General features: G+C 34.8%; 1 protein-coding gene across 4 annotated transcripts in view; it reads right to left on the bottom strand.

The window, feature by feature from the left end:
• The window catches only part of Trappc8 (trafficking protein particle complex 8), a 77,822-nt gene that overhangs the window by 14,933 nt on the left and 44,913 nt on the right, over positions 1 to 17,976 (bottom strand). For all 4 annotated transcript variants that reach the window (XM_013014894.1, XM_013014891.1, XM_013014892.1 and 1 more), the window contains 10 exons: positions 16,989 to 17,213; positions 15,752 to 15,860; positions 13,379 to 13,573; positions 12,865 to 12,995; positions 11,554 to 11,628; positions 10,706 to 10,832; positions 8,042 to 8,196; positions 3,739 to 4,181; positions 1,845 to 1,992; positions 723 to 819 (listed from right to left, as the gene is read on the bottom strand). In XM_013014894.1, the coding sequence (XP_012870348.1) occupies positions 723 to 819; positions 1,845 to 1,992; positions 3,739 to 4,181; positions 8,042 to 8,196; positions 10,706 to 10,832; positions 11,554 to 11,628; positions 12,865 to 12,995; positions 13,379 to 13,573; positions 15,752 to 15,860; positions 16,989 to 17,213 (1,705 nt within the window). The remainder of the gene's footprint in view (positions 1 to 722; positions 820 to 1,844; positions 1,993 to 3,738; positions 4,182 to 8,041; positions 8,197 to 10,705; positions 10,833 to 11,553; positions 11,629 to 12,864; positions 12,996 to 13,378; positions 13,574 to 15,751; positions 15,861 to 16,988; positions 17,214 to 17,976) is intronic.

The raw sequence follows: 17,976 nt of genomic DNA, 5'->3' as shown, positions 1-17,976 counted from the left end.
GTCATGGGCCTGAACTCTGGGCCTGGGCGCTGTACCTCAGCTCTTCAGCTCAAGGTTAGCGCTTTACCACTTGAGCCACAGCACCACTTCTGGCTTTTTTTTCTGCTATGTGGTGCTTAGGAATCGAACCCAAGGCCTCATGCATACAAAGCAAGTGCTCTACCACTGAGCCACCGTCCCAGCCCGATAACCAGAATTTTTAAAAATGGAAGACTATATAAAAATAGATAACGATTTACAGTCACATAAACTAATAAAAACACAACTGAAGGCTTAAAAACATTTAATTCCAAGCTGCACACAGGAAGCTCATGCCTGTAATTTTAGCTAACCAGGAAGCTGAGACCAGTTCAAAAGCAGTCCAAGCAGAAAAAGTCTAAGAAACTCCATCTATCTCAAAAACAGCAAAAAACTGGGCTGGAGCTTGGTTCAAAGAATACCAGCTGTGAACAAAAAAGATGAACAAGTAAAGCCCTAAGGTCAAACCTAGTAGTAGAAATAATAATAGGAAGAAGAAGGAAGATGGAAGGAGGAGGAAAGGAGGAAGGGAGGGAGGAATGGAGAAGTGAGGGAGGGAGGGAAGGAAGGAAGAGGGAGGGAGGGCAAAAGAAGGAGAAAGGTTATAAGAAAGGAACAAATAATTTTATAGCTTGGTACTAATTCTGCAAAGTCAAGCAATGACAATATTAGAATTTATTATGAAAAGAGGAAAAGGCACAAACCTTTGTTTTCAGAGAGATTTACAGATTTCTGTAGGCTCCAGTGCTTGCTACTACTTGATACTTGAGCTATATGGAACTCCTTAACACCTGCTTCACTCTGTCAGAAAGAGAAAAGTTTTCAGGATTTTTTGAGCACTAACAAAGTATTTCAATACGAATAAAATTCAGATGCTACCAAAGTCACTAACATTAGATGAAATTTTTATTTTCAAATAAAGTGATTATCACTTCAGAAAGTTTAAGTTATTTAAATTCCTCTATAACATTTCAAAACAGAGAAGTCAACATTTTACTCAAGAAGTATTTTTTTTGGGGGTGGAGGGCGGGGTCCGATCGTGGGGCCTGAACTCTGGGTCTGGGCACTGTCCCTCAGCTCTTCAGCTCAAGGCTAGTGCTCTACCACCTGAGCCATAGTGCCACTTCCGGCTTTTTTTTTTGCTCATGTGGTGCTGAGGAATCGAACCCAGGGCCTCATGCATGCAAGGCAAGCACTCTACCAGAGCCACCTTCCCAGCCCAGCATATGCTTTTTAACTTGAAAGCACATCAAGGCTGTAAGCTGCTTTATCCCAACTGAGTAAAGCCAGAGAAGCCCAGATACTGCTCACTAATTGACAGACTATATTGATAACTCTTTGTTTTTAGGAAGATGTTTTCTCACACTTTGTCAGACTTTTGACATGCATGAGGCCCTGATTGTGAGACTAGAAAGTACTTTAATCTGTTTTAGATTGTATTATTGGCATCTGAGATTATACATATGAATTTTTATCATACTTTCATTTGGAAAGAGACTAATAAGAGAAGGGTATAACTCAAGTGGTACAGTCACTTGCCTACCAAGTAAACCCAGGATCCTGAGTTCAATCCCCACTACCACAAAACAAAACAACACTTCCATGAAAAAACTTTAATGATTTTTTTTAAAATAAAACCACAAAGCTGATGGAAAATTAAGAGGTTTTATACATGAACATTCCTAACTTATTAGCTAATTACATCTGGTAAAGAGGGAAAGGACCCAAACTTTTACTAAAAACAAGGCATATTAAAAAAATTAAAAAAAAAACAAGGCATATGCATTTAATATAATTAAAAAAAATTCAGCTCTGAAATAACTTACAGTATTGGTATTTTCCACATCCACAAAGACTAGCATATTGCCTCCTCTGCCTTCTTCATCTTCAAGTGAATTACTTCGGCACACAGTGGCTCTAATATTCAAAGATCGACTAGTACAAATAACTGCAGTGTGTCTTAATATTCTGTGTCTGAAGAAGAAAAATATGCAGATTTAATCTAAAAGCCTCCTAATATTATGATTCCCTTAATTCAAATAAAAAATATAAAACTGATAACTCAGGATTCATTCAGAACTCCATAAAAATCTTTCTTTTCAATTAGGAAGGACCTGTTAAGTTTCCTTGACTCCTGGTTTTTCCCTTGGTCATAAAACTCATCTATGTAATACATGAAAATAACTTTCATGTAGAATGTCTTGATTATGCATTTTTATTTGAGTACGGTGTTAAAGTTTCTGAAAAGCGACAAGGAAAAATCTAAACTTAAACTTGATATTCACAGCTCTCAACCACTTAATTTTACATTCCAAAGATACATTCCCCTTATTTCTTTCACACAAAATTTACATTGTGGCTGAACTCAATGTTCAGCTCACACTAACTTTCAAACCTTAGTTTATAAGTAGAGCTACTTTCTGTAATAGCTAAGCCCTGCGTACTTTATACTAAATCCTGTAGTCCTCATTGTCCTTGGTAGCTCATTTAATCACTTACCATACTCCATGAAGCTTTCTTGTTCAGAGTACTCTTGTCTATTATCTTAAAAATTAATGTTTAGCTGGGTGCCAGTGGCTCACACCTATAATCCTAGCTACTCAGGAAGCTGAGATCTGTGGATTATGGTTCAAAGCCAGCCGGGGCAGGAAGTCTGTGAGACTCTTATCTCCAATAAACCACCAGAAAACCAGAAGTGGCACTGTGGCTCAAGAGGAAGAGTAGAGCTCAGGGACAGTACCCAGGCCCAGAGTTCAAGCTGAATTGTCATGACTGACGACAACAACAACAAACAACAACAAATTTAATGAGACCTAAAAGGTATCCATACTTACAAATACTATCCCATTTTTTTCCTTCACATTGTTTCACAAAAAAATACTTTATTGAAGAAAATAAATATTCCTAGTTAACTTTATATAGTTTTTTTTTGGGGGGGGAGCAGTATTAGCATTAGAACTCAGAGCCTTGTGCTTGCTAGGCAGACACTATCACATGAGCCATTCCCTCAAACTTCCCAGTTAATTTTGTAAACAATGTGAAAGTGACAATGGCACTATCATAAATAAAATGTTCTGCCATGCAATGTGAACTTCTGGCTTTAGTCATAGTCATTGCTTACTCTATCACCCACCACTCTAAGTTATCTGTCCCCAAAACAGATACATATATTGTTTTCCACACATTCTGCATAGAAACCTGAGGTAAACAAAATAATTTACTATGAAAGGACAGCTGCAGGTAGGTTGGTTCATATACAAATGATATCATTTTAATTGATGGTACCTATTAATTTCATTAGATGGTAACCTTGGCCATAGTAATTAATTATATCAAAGAAAAATGGAGTCAGATGCAACGGAAAAGTTTAACTTTTTCCGCTCCTGGTTGTCTAAATTTTAGTTGTGTTTGGGACTTCATATGTAAACATTATACATAATCTTGAAGAGGGTAATTTCTTAACAATGATGTATGAGTATCCAATTAAATTAAGCAGTGTATATAAAGCTTAAATTTTATTTTTAAATTATTTTTTAAATTTTATTTTATTGTAAAAATGCTGTACAAGGGGTTATAGTTACATGAGTAAGGTAATGAGTGCATTTCTTTTCAAGGATTTTTATCCCCTCCTTTATTGTTCTCCCACTTTCCCCTACTTCCCCTACCTCTCTCCCTCCCCCAAAGGTAAAGGTTAAATTTTAAAAGATTTATAATACTCACTGTATTTTAGGTTGCTTTTTAACACTTTCATAGTAAAACAAAAAGTTGATTTCATGGACACCTTCTTCATCTGGCCCACGTAACCACATTGGTAGCTGGACTGAAGCTCCAGGGAGAAGAACTGTGTCAGGAAGGGGTACAGGAATCACTTCTGGCTGACTTCCTATGCCAATGCCAAAGTCTACAGAAGAAGCTGATGATATGAGGGCTGTACACACAGAGGTAGAGTCTGTCACAACAGTCTTGTAAGCACTACAGTTTTCAGAGGCAGAGGGGCTCAGCGGTGTTAAAACAGCAGTATTACCACCAAAAGTAAAGAACTCTGGACGCTTAGAAACAACTTTCAATCCTGTAAGAGGGCATTTGCTGACATTGACAAATTCCACATATGCTTTTCGGATTTCTCCACAGAGGAGCCCTGTAGGAAAATGTATAAAGAACACCTGCATTGGAGGAAAGAAAGTATTATTATATTGTCTGTCAAAAATTATGGACCTCTTATAAGTAATACTTTTAAGATGCTATTATTTCTTTACTAAATAGAAGTCTACAATATTTCACTGCCTTTCATATCTTTTTAGATACATAGCAATTAACAATCCCATTCTAGAAAATAGAATGAACAGACACCAATGTTACTTTGCCACTCAGATTTTGAGTTATGAATTAAAGGTAAAATATCAGCAACAGAAAGGCTAATATGTCAACACTTTCACAACTTTGTAGATTACAGACAAGTAAAACATGGATACACAAATTCAATAATAAACTCTCTTATTACTTATTACTCCTTATTAACTCCTTATAACTCCTTATTACTGTTGACTTAAAAGAATGACCCAAGTTATACACTAATAAGATGAAAAGATTTGCAATGACTCATGAAGACAATGAACATACAAATCCAGGAGCCTATATCCCTAATTTTAAAATCCAAAAATTCCAAATAGCCTCAGGCTTTTAGTAACTCATAGAGTGGCCAAACTTTGCCTATTAAAAGCTTTCTTTTTTAATGCTAGTCTTAGGACTTGAACTCAAGAGCACGGGCACTGACCTTGAGCTTTTGTGCTCAAGGCTAGTGCTCTATCACAGTACTACTTCTGGCTTTTTGCTAGTTAATCTGAGATAAGAGTTTCAAAGACTTTCCTAACCAGATTGGCTTCAAACCTTGATCCTCAGTTTTTAGCCCGAGTAGCTAGGATTACAGGTGTGGGCCACACACAGAAGCTTTTTCATTGTGAATAAAAACTAAACATACATTATATTTAAAACTATTTTGACAATTGTCTTTAGATGCTCACACTAATGATTTATAAATGCAGTTGAGTGTAAAACAAAACAGAGCTTGTATTAAAAAAAAATCCATCCTAGCACTCACAAAAAGGGTTGTTGGTCTTAAAATTCACCTCTATCACCACCCCTCACAAACAGTTCATAAAAGTATACTCTTATGCTTTAAATTAAGTTAAAGTGTTTAGGTCAACTTGATTTATTTATTCTTTACTTTACAAGCATTTTTGTTTAACCAACCAAACACTAGTTATTATCATGTAAACTAAGAAGTTAACTGCTCTAAAATACCCTCTTCAAAAAGAACTACAAAGTTAAACACAGAATAAGGACTACAAAAAACAAAATTAATGTAAATGCAAAGACTGCCAATTTTTAGAGCAAGCTAGTATGACACAGGAAGATCTCAAGTTCTAGGCCATCCTGTGCTTTATGGTGAGTTACAGGTCAACATGGACTGCACAGCAAAAGTGAATAAATAATAAACAAACATACAATATAAATAATTATTAATTAATTAATTAAACATACAAAAACCAGTTGGGCACTGGTGGTTCACATCTATAATCCTAACTACTCAGGAGGGTTAGATCTGAGGATAGTGGTTGAAAGCCAGGAATAGTGTCGAGGCCCTAGGACAGGCTCACAGGCACACACAGGAACATGCACTGCACACACACACGCACACATACACACATATACACAAACACACAAAGGTACCATTTGGAATACAGATATGCTATTTTAAAATTTTGCTTGCATTTTTCACTTTCTGATAATCTATTGCTTCTGAAAATAAGAATGAGTAAGTTTTACTTTCTTGCTTAAAAAAATATTTAGGGTGGGGAATGTGGCTCAGTGGTAGAGTGCTTGCCTTGCATGCATGAAGCCCTAGGTTCGAGTCCTCAGTACCACATACACAGAAAAATCCGGAAGTGGCACTGTGGCTCAAGTGGTAGAGCATTAGCCTTGAGCTGAAGAGCTGAGGGACAATGTCTAGACCCAGAGGTCAAGCTCCAGGACTGCCTCCTCAAAAAAATTATAATTAAAAAAAGGGGGCTGGGAAGGTGGTTTAGTGTAGAGTGCTTCCTAGCATGCAGGAAGCCCAGGATTTCTCAACACTATATAAACAGAAAAGGCTGGAGTAGTGCTGTGGCTCTAGGGGTAGAGTGCTAGTTTGGAGCCAAAAGAAGCTCATGAACTGGGCCCAGAACCTGAGTTCAAGCCCCAGGACTGGCAAAAAAATAAATAAATAATTTTTTTTTAAAGATACTATCTGGTCCAACTTTTCTCATGTTGTCAGTGAAAATTTTCCTAGACCAAATAATCTGCCTAGAATCCTTAAAAACATGTGATTTGAGCATTGCTCTGAAAAAATTAGCTCTGAAAAACATTATTAATTCTAACAATAAAAATACATTAAAATGACAGCTTAATAAAAATTACAAACTAGGAGAATCAGGTAACAATTCATTATTCTATTATTTTAACAGTCTTCTATTATTTTAACAGTTTTTCCCTGCCGTGATTATAATACTCTCATTTGAATATATATTCTTATAATTCCTACCTACACAATTTCAAATACAATACAAATGTTTGAAGCTATCTCAGGCAGAAAAGCCCATTAACCAGCAAAATTCCAGAAGCAAAGCTGTGGCTCAAGTAGTAGAGTGCTAACACTGAGCAAAAAAAGCTAAGGGAGAGCTGAGTTCAAGTCCCAGTACTGTGTGCACGAGCGTGGGCACACGCACACACTCACCCATGCATAACACTAAATAAAAAATATATATAAATAAAACGTTTTGATTGCCAGGTGCCGGTGGCTCACTCCTGTGATCCTAGCTACTCAGGAGGCTGAGATCTGAGGATTGCGGTTCAAAGTCAGCCTAGGCAGGAAAAGCCGTGAAACTCTTATCACCAATAAACCACCAGAAAACCAGAAGTGGTGCTGTGGCTCAAGTGGTAGAGAGCTAGCCTTGAGCTGAAGAGCTGAGGGATAGTGCTTAGACCCAGAGTTCCAGCCTCATGAATGACCAAAAAAAAAAAGTTTTGATTAGGAAGTCTCAGTAAATATAAGAATACTCAATGATAGTCTTCCCTCAAAACCCATTACTGCCACCACCACCACTTCCACCCACCTTATTTTTCCATGTATAGTATACTTCTATTTATAACTATTGAAACTATACATAAAAGGCACAAAAGTCTGAGAACATAAAACATATCACTAGCACCTTTTGGAGGTAAGCTGCCACTTATTAATCGCCCTACTAGGTAGACTTGAAAATGCAAACAGAAAGGCCTACTTTCCATGTTCACATTCCAAGGTGGGCCAAATTTCTCTTCCAGAAACTTGAAAATTTAAACGGCACAAAGACCAGAAGTTACAGGTATATCAGAGCCTAGAAACATTTTCTCTTAAACTTTCTGAAGCTGCCATATCCATCCTCTCTTTGATATAATAGTTTCTCTGAAATATTCCCATGTACTTCAATGAAATAACCTTTCTCTTTCTGTGGTTATATTCTCTAAGATCTCTTGCAACTAAAACACTTTTAATTCATACTGATGAAAGTAGACTAGAATAGAATAAGGAAGAGAATATTGGTTCTATATTGCTTTTTTAGAAAGTCATTCACATGTTATTTTTATAAGTAAGGAAACGAGAATCATTGATTTTAACTATCAGAATATTATTCTAAGTGTTAATTTTTTCCCCCAATAGTGGAGATTGTACCTAGAGCTGCAAACATTCTAGGCAGGACTCTACCACTTGAGTCATGCCTCTAGCCCTAGGTTAACATTTTAAGGTTCATATTTCATAACCTGGCTGTGATTTTCAGGACTGCCTTATACTTATGAATTATACCTAGCTAACCATAGCTAAACTATGATATAAAGCTGTAGCTCAATGTACTATCAAGCAACTACAAAATTAAAAATAAATGTATTTCAAATATAACCTGATAAATTTTTAAGTCCATGATAATTTTTAAAAGGAACGAAATACCTCCAATAGTGGCATTTCCTCAGTGATTATAGGATCTAAACGTCGATCAGGACCATATTTAATAGATGTTTTCTCTTCTTTTGTGTTGTTAAGTCGAGGACCTTGAATTTCCAAATCCTGTCTCCCTCGGACTGACATGCTCAAGGAATGTTTCCCTAAAAAAACTCAAAATCAGTTCCCCAAAATAATTTGGTATGTTAATGAATATAATTTAACTTGAAAATATCGATACAGTAAGTTTCATGTAACTGCTAGAAAAATTCTAAACATATAGATTAACATAATTAATCAAAGAACTAAGAATATTGTAACTCCATCTTTAATACACCTATCAGATGCTACTTACCTTCTCCTTGTGTTTTAGATTTACTTATGTTGCAAAAACACCACCTCACTAAATAGGAAGTCCTTTGAAACCTATTTTTTAAACCACAATGTTTATTAAACAAAAGACCAAGAGAACAAGTATCTTGAAAAAATTGTGTGAATATTAAAATGAAAAAATATAAAACACATATTTAATCATGTTCAAATGTACATACCAATTTGAATTACTTCTGAATTATTGAATTAGAAATAGCTACATCTTCCCAAGAAACTAAATAAGAAAAGTAAATCACAGTACAGACAATAGTAACTTAATATCTTCGAGATTTTTTTTCTCAAGGGCTTCCATGAAGAATTTGCATGGAAGAAAAAAGCTGGGCTATGCAACTCTATCTTTCCTGCAAGATTACTCAAAGATTGTAATATGCAGAAAGTCCTTGTGATTATTCAAAATTGGATACATAATGCAGCATTTCCCAACTTTGACTCAGATCTTGATTAGCATTTTACACAAAAATGAAGTAAAGGATCATGAAAACTCTGCTTATGGTACATTTTATATGCAATCATGGAATCCTCCAACTAATGTCATGTAATAACATAATAACATACATATTTTGGTATCCTAAATAACTATCTGTATTTTACTGACAACTACAATTCTATAGTACTAGATCTAAATACTTTTATGTATTAAGTTGGAAGAGAGTTTCAAAAAAGTTCTTAATACCTAGTTATCTTGCTTTAAAAATGTAGTAATTACCCCTGCTCATCAATGACTCCTGCCTATAATCCTAGTTATTTAGCACACTGAGATAGAGAGGATTACAGTATTTAGGGCAGAAAAGTCTGTAAGACTCCATCTCAAAAGAAGTTGGGCATCACAGTACAAGCATATATCTAAGAAACAAACACTGAAAACATGCAAAATACTATAGTCTGTTTTGCTGCAAAGTTTTATTTTAGCTAGGCGGGCAAGTAAAAAAATATTTAACTAAAGTTTGAAAGAATTAAGTTTTTCAACTTGCCATTACTAATAATTTTATAAATGCTACCTTCCTATCTATTAATGACTACTCAATTTCATTTGTTACAAAATAACATGCAGTTATTAAAATGAAGTGTTGGAAGCACAGGAATTTTTACTAAATTCCCTTCCTAGCACTTTTCAACTTATATTCCTTGAACTACACATATTAATTACAAAGTATTAATAGATCTTGAAGCATTCTTTGAATTAAAAATAAGCAAATTACCTAGCTAATTATCTTGTACTTTTAGCCCTCAAAAAATTCATAAAGCAAGAGGGCACCTGTGGCTCATGTCTATAATCCTAGTTACTCAGGAGGCTGAGATCTGAGGATCAGGGTTCAAAGACACCCTGACAGGAAAGTCCATGAGATTCATTTTCCAAATAACCAAAAAAGCTGAAGTGGAGTTGCAGGTGGTAGAGCACTAGCCTTGAGCTTGGAAGCTCAAGGACAGAGAGTACCTAGACCCTGAGTTCAAGTCCAAAGACCAGCACAAAAAAAAGAAAGAAAAGTTTCTAAAGCATACAGCAACCACACTCTTCTTTAGCCCAGAAAACTGAACTTTAAGTTTAATGTTAATACTTTTTTTCCATTACTAGAGTTTGAACAAAGAACCTCATGCATGCTAGGCAGACACTTTATCAATTAGCTACGTTCCCCTACTGTTTTGTTTTTTTTTATTTTGAGACAGAATCTTGCTAAGTTTTCCTAGCTGGTTGAAACTTGTACTCTTCCTGCCTCAGACTCATCAGTATTTGGGATTACAGTGTGTTTTACCACATCAAACTTCAAATATTTAATATTCAATGATATAGAAAACTCCGGTCTTGTTCCATGTTTAACTACAAAAATATATTCAAAATGTGTGGTGTGATAGCATGGCTCAAGAGGTAGAGCACATGCTTGACAGACTTATGGCCCTGAGTTCAAACCCTAACATCATCAAAATAAATATTTTAAAAATGAAAAATGATTTTTGTTCTAGCTGCAGACATAGCAGACATTTAAGTAAATAGGATTTCTTTAGTTAGAATTAACTAAATTAGGAAGAATAACAGAAAAGAAAAATACATAGGGTAAAGCCAAACAACTACCAAAAGAAGATGTATCAAAAAAGAATAAAGTTAACTTTTAGCCATGGAAGAAGTTAAAACAATATAAATTAGTTATTCTTATATCTGTCCAAATGTCTGTATCTAACGGTATATTAGACCTATTTAGAAAATTGCTTAATTTCATTCAATGTATTTTATACAATGACTGAAGAATTAGTTTTCTGATTGTTTAGTAATGCTGTTATCTTTACCTGTGTGACATCCAGGGAGAGCACCAATGCCATCTACTGTCATGGAGCCCTGAATAGTGCCAAGATTATAAACAACTCCCAGAATATGCAGCTCTCCTATGTGATGGGGAAAGAGCTTTAATCTTGCCTGTGGAAATATTTAAGTCACTCTCATTATGTTTTCAAAAGATCTTAAATAGTGCAATACCTAAATTCTGTAACGTTACAGGAATACTACCCTATGACCTAAACTTTTTTCTGGTCCATTGTAGGGCTTGAACTCTGGGCCTGGGCACTGTCCCTGTGCTCTTCAGCTCAAGGCAAGCGCTCTACCACTTGAGCCACAGCGCCACTTCTGGTTTTCTGGTGGTTAATTGGAAAAAAGAGTCCCATGGACTTTCCTGCCCGGGCTGGCTTTGAACTGCAATCCTCAGATCTCAGCTACCTGAGTAGATAAGATTACAGGCATGAGCCACCAGCAAACTTGACCTAAACTTTTAAAACACCGATTTTTCTTATTGGAAAGCATCTGGGTTATAAGAAATTCTCTAAATCTAATAGTTATAAGGTTAGGTACTCAATGATGCTTTAAATAAAAATCAAACTATTCTGTTAAACTAAATATTATGTGAATTTACCATACTAACACCAAAAAAGTTTTCACCAGAAATCTTAGAAAATTAAATCAAAGGCCACTATTATGCTTCTTTCCCTATCAATTTCTTCCTGAGCAATTCTACTTCCCTTATCTTCCAAATTAGTTTTTAATAGATATTAGAATATACAACATCTGAATAGGTTAAACTGATTTTCAAATTAGTTTTCAGTTTACTTAGTAGAGAGGAAAAGAAAACCGATCGAATAATTACCACTTTAGATTCTTCACTATTAATTAAGAATTCTGAAATAACTTCAGTTCCAATCATTTCAGGTTGACTTGTAACCTAAAAAACAAATTGTTTAAAAATATACATTCTAATGAATATCAGAGTATTAGCATCTTTATATATTAATACTTGAGACGATACACTAAAATCAGTATCTATAGGTTCTTACATGTGCCATGCCATATGCAAAGTGTTCATTTCAACACTTGAAGACAGTGATGCTGTGCTAAGTACTTGATAGACATCTAGTTTTCATTTTGTTAAGACCAACTAAACTGAAGTCAAAGATTCAGCCACCAAAAGAATAAAAACCCCAATAAGTCCAATTATTCAGTTAACCATGGTCAAAATAATTTTAGTAATAGACATTTGTAATAAAGAAAATTTTTCCATTTTTTGCTCCAGCCTCTTTTGCCAAATTGGCCAATTATATTTAGAAAAGGTAGTGGCAGCCTACGCATGATACAGAAAGATAAACAAAAAAGGTGGGAGAATGAAGGCCTGCTTCTTCTAGCACAAAGAGAAAATGTCTCTGTTTAAATAGCAAAGCAGAGGTAAGTGGAAGCTCATTAAAAAATCTGGCTGGATATGGAGGTTCATGTCTATCATCCGAATTACCAAAAAGGTGGAAACTGACAGGACTAGCTGAGTATGGTGGCACACATCTGTCCATCCTAGCTATAAGGAAAGTACAAATAGGAAGGTGATGGTCCAGGCAGGACTAATCAAAGCATAGGATGTAATCTGAAAACTAGTCTGAAAATATGTCTTAGGTGGGTCGAGTGTAGGAAGCATGATGCCCTGGAACCATGAAAGAAAGGAAAGAAAAAGGAATCCAGAATAAGGCTCAAAGATCATGAACGCAAGGCCAACCTAGGCTACAAAGCAAAAGCCAATCTCTCTCTCTCTCTCTCCACATCCATATATATATATATATGTACGTATGCGTGCGTGCGTGCGTGTGTGTGTCTCTCCCCAGTAGGCTGAGGATGTACCTCAGTGGTAGTTTACCTAACATGAACAAAACCATGTGTTTGACCCACAGCCCCAACAAATTAAAAGTAATTCATCACAAAATTACCTTAAGCATCTAAAACATCTACTAATGCCTAGAATAATTTATGAATCTTCTATGACAGGATTAGGTAAAGATGAAAAATTAAGCCATTTTAGTAATAGAAAATGCATATTATATTGTACATATCATACAGAAATCCCAAATATAAGCAAAAAATAAGCATCATAAGGCTATAACTGAAATATTCTTATTGCAAATACCTTTTAATAACTTACTAGTTCTTTAATTTCTTCATTATCTTTTCCACTGACATCTTTAGGCTGAAACTTCCAGACCAATGATAAATCAGTCAATAAAAGTGGAACTTTCAAAGGATTTCTAAAAGCCACTTCTACTGTAATTGGTTCTATAAAAGAAAAGTCTACATTAATAACTTTATAAAACCTCACAACTCACCCCAGGCTTTAGAATCCTAATTAACTATACCTTGCATTCTTTCTCTGCATTTCTTTCACCACCTTATTTATACAGGTCTATTTACTCAAAATTCAGTTACATCTTGTAGATGTCCCCAATTTCTCTGTACGAAAGTAGGTCATTCTCTCCTTATACTTCAGCACCACATTATATAGACTTATATTGGGTTCCCAATATTTGATACTGTAAATGGAGCTCAGTAAGTTTTAAGTTTCTAACATCTTTTAATTACTAGTCTCTAGTAATACATGACACACAGTAACTTATCTTGAATCTGCTGTAATAGAATAAATAAGAAATCAAGTATATCACCTTCTACAACTGCAAGTGGAAATCTGGAATTATCTGAATAACTGTTTAAACAGTATTGTGTTGGATGAAAATTAGATGGAATTATTCCTTTGTTAACCACAGCCACAACATGTTCCTCAAGTTCTCGCCACTGCTGAGAGGATTCACAGTCATATTCTTGATCAAGACTTACATGAGTAGCTGCTTGCTTTTCTCCTAAAATAAAGGGGGGAAGAGTCTCACAATTAAATACAAATTTATGAACATTAGTCCTAAAGATGCACTGTACTTATTAACTGGTATGTTGACTTGAAACCTGTTAGTACAACTACATAATTTTTTTTTAATTTTTAAGAGATTTTTGGATAATTTTCAGTACTGGGGCTTGAACTTAGGACCTCAAGTTGTCACTTGGCTTTCTTGCTCATATCTGTTGCTCTACAACCTAAACTATCCATTTACTGGAATAAACCAATCTTTGCTAAAAATACTGATATTTTTCTGACTCTAAAAAAACTTCTTTGCCTTTACTTCCACAAGTTTTATGTGAAATATTTCAAATATGAATTATTCTTCATGAAGGCTACAAAATACATATGTAGCCTATGATCTGGCCATTTTTACCACATGATTCTATAGGCCATAAATGGGCCTTTATAGATAGAGCGGATGTTTTCTGCAATCCTTCCCAATCTTACTCTCACCCCCACAGACACACCATACAAAATATACAGCTCACCATTCACATTTTAAAAATTTATTTAAAAACTATTAAATTTTATTTTAAAATTTAAAATTTCATGTATATATCATAAACAAAGCATAGAATTAGTTTGTTTGAAAATTATACTGTAGATGAAAATTTCACTCAATATTGCCCGTAATGAAACATGCTCAGTAATTATTCATTATGTGACTAAAACAAAAAATATATTGATTCATTCTCCATTAGGAATTTCAGTGTTTAAAATTTAAAAAAAAACTTTTCTTGCTATTAAAAATAATGCTAAACAGGGCACAGTGGTTCATGCCTGTAATCCTAGTTACTGCTACTCAGCAGGCTAAGATCTAAAGATCACAGTTCAAAGCCAGCCTGGACAGGAAAGTCTGTGAGACACTTATCTCCAGAAAACCAAAAGTGGCACTGTGGCTCAAGTGGTAGAGCACTCACTTTGCTCTGAAGAGCACAGGGACAGTGCCCAGGCCCAGATTCAAGACCCACAACCAACAACAATAATAAAAAATAATAGTAATGCTAGCTTAGCATTGTTGATTAATCTCTAATTGCTGGTTAAATGGAGATTAACCACCATAAAGCCAGAAGCAGAATTGTGGCTCAAGTGGTACAGTGATAGTCTCGAGCTAAAAAATTCACAGAGAACACCCAAGTCCTGTGTTTAAGCCCCAGGATCTGTGTCCATGTATGCATACATACATACACACACACACACACACACTCATGCACACACACAGTTATTAACATGATATAGTTTTTTAAAAAAGACTGACTTTCATGGAGAAATACTGATTAACCTCAAAGTAACAAAATATCTAGATCTACAGGTAGATCACCTGTAAACCTAACTACTCAGGAGGATGACATCAGAGGATCACAGTTCAAAGCCAGCTGGGACAGAAAAGGCCATGAGACTCTTATCTCCAATTAACCACCAGAAAACCAAAAAATTAAAATTAAAAAAAAATCTAAAATTAAAAAGTTTACATCAGAGGCTGGGAAGGTGGCTTAGTGGTAGAGTGCTTGCCTAGTATACATGAAGCCCTGAGTTTAATTCCTCAGTACCACATAAACAGAAAAAGCTGGAAGTGGCTGTGGCTTAAGTGTAGAGTGCTAGTCTTGAGCACAGAGAGGCTGTGGGACAGAGCCAAGGCCCTGAGTTAAAGCCCCAAGACTAACAACAACAAAAAAAGTAACCTCTTGTATGATTAATGAAAAAATATAAAAAGTAACCAAAGAAATAACTATTCCTTCTTGTATGTACACTTGAGATTTTAGATAAGAAAGGTTAAAGATGTTTATCACAGTATGACTTTATAAAAGCAAAAAAATATCTAACTGTAACAGAATGTTAACATACTTTACATGTACTTTGTGGTGTATCTTACAAACATCAAAAATATTTTCCAAGATTATATAATATTTCTCGATATTATATGAGAGTAGCTGTTTGATTTTAACTATTTTGTTTTTGTTTTTAGTTGTCTGGCTAAAAGGAAAAACATAATGGTTATTATCAGATGGCAGATGATATAAATTATATAAATGATATAAAATTATTTTCATTATCCAACTACACATCATTTTTATTTAATGGGGAAATAAAACACTGAAACAAACAGTCATTACATAACTAGGCCAAATGAAACTTTACTTACCATCTGCTGGTCGTCTATCATGGCCAAAGAAAACCCGTGTTGCGGAACTGTTAATATATGGTAAAGGAAGCTGTGGTAAAGGGCCATCTGGTGAGAGCTGACTAACGTTCTGGGAGAAATATAAAAGAAAAAAAATGAATAGATTTTTAAGAAAACTACATTTTCTTGAAATATGTTTATTTGTAGTTCGCAAGGTATTAAAAACATTCAGTAGGAATATTAGAACATATAATTAATAATAAATTATATATATTATATATATAATAAATTATTATTATTATTATAAATCTTATTTAATATCAGTCATCAAATTTTACAACTGAGGAGATCTTTAAATACTATTATTCTTCCTTGAGAAAACTTCCTAAGGTTACTCTAGTTAGCTCCCGTTAGATGTTATTTTGGTACACATTTTACTTCCTATGACTCATTATAGCATCCTATTAGCCAAAATTCTAACCCATTTGATTTTAAATTAATAATGTATAAGAGAGTAGTCATTATCTGCAGGCAGGCTATAAAGTATAATCCATTCACAGGCCTTGGTTTTCATTCCTGATCTCTCTGCTTCAGTGACATATTCTATCTGTTTTTCTGGGTTACACAAATACTTCCCACATATCCATACTCCCTCAACTTTCATAAGGAAAAGAAATATATGCATCCAGGGCTGGGAAGGTGGCTAAGTGGTAGAGTGCCTGCCTTGCATGCATAAGACCCTGGGTTCGATTCCTCAGCACATAAACAAAAAAGAAAAAAACAGGAAGTGGCGCTGTGGCTCAAGTGGTAGAGGGCTAGCCTTGAGCTGAAGAGCTGAGGGACAGTGTCCAGGCCCAGAGTTCAGGCCCCATGATCAGACCAAAAAAAAAAAAAAAAGAAATATATGCATCCAAAGGATGGTAACAGAATCTACCAGTTTTACATAAGACTAATGTGATTCTGTAAAGAATATGATAAAGAATTAGTTCAGAAAATTTATATTTTATTCTTTTTTTTAAAGATTCCAAGAATAGCCACAAATCAAATGTTTACTGAAATATTAAAATTCTTTCTGTAGAAAGGGCAATGCAATTTAGATCTGACAAAGAAAAGTAACCTTTCATCACTTTAATGACAGGTAGTTCTATATATTCTAATAAAGTCATTTTATTATGCTTCCAAAAATAGCAATAAATTTTTTTAAGTAAAAAGAACTCAAATACAATTTTAATATTTGTTTTTGAAAAGAAGTACTGACTTTGTAAACATAAAGATATTCTCTGAGGAAGGCTCCTTGTTGAGTGGCAGACTGTTTACTTTCATTGATTAGAATGTGTCTAAAAGCAGATACAGCATTATCCAGTTGTCTAAGAGTATAGGACTGGCGCCCAATTGTAAAGTTAATGTGATCTTCTGCAAGGGACCAGCCTTTTCCTTTGTAAACTTGCATAGCTTGACAATAACAGCGTAAAGCATGTTTTTTCTGTAAGAAAAAAAAATATTATAATCGAAATTTGTCTCGAACTAGAAAAAAACACAGACACATACACACATGCAGTCTTCCTCTAACAAAGAAGGGATAATGAGCAAAATAAAACTAACATTTATGGTAATCTCTCACGCCTATAATCCTAGTTATTCAGGAGTCTGAAATCTAAGGATCATAGATTGAAGCCAGTGTAGTCAGGAAAGGCCCTGAGACTCTTAATTCCAACTAAACATCAAAAATCTGGAAATGGAACTATGTCCTAAGTGGTAGAACTCTAGCCTTGGGTGAAAAAAGTTCTGACAGCACGAGGCCCCAGGACCAGCACCAAGAAAAAAAAAAAGATTAAGTTTCCTAGGACACCTTTAGTATTATATTTACATTATGTTTACGGTACAGAAGAGCAAGGAATGTGAAGAGAGATACCAATGTATCCTGACTATGTAACTCCACTTCCCCAAGGAGCATCTTACAAAGGTCACTTGCACAAGACACCACTACCCTCTCAATCTGGCTTTATTTCAAATTCTTTCTGAAAAAAGGGAGATTATGCATAAACCAAACAATTTTCAACATATAAAATAGTAGATTTTGCTAACATGATAATGAATAAAGCTCTTATTCTGCATCTAGATGCACACTGTGTTTTCAAACAAGTTTTCTACCAAGTAAAAAAAAAATTTTCAAACTTTTCTTCCTTGCCTACAACGAAAAATATACATTGAATTTATATGGCCATATATACCATTTGACACTGTAC

The sequence above is a fragment of the Dipodomys ordii genome, unplaced genomic scaffold (assembly GCF_000151885.1).
Source record: "Dipodomys ordii isolate 6190 unplaced genomic scaffold, Dord_2.0 Scaffold25, whole genome shotgun sequence".
Classification (NCBI taxonomy): domain Eukaryota; kingdom Metazoa; phylum Chordata; class Mammalia; order Rodentia; family Heteromyidae; genus Dipodomys; species Dipodomys ordii.
Note: the sequence above shows the minus strand (reverse complement) of the source record. Positions and strands in the feature narration are given on the sequence as shown.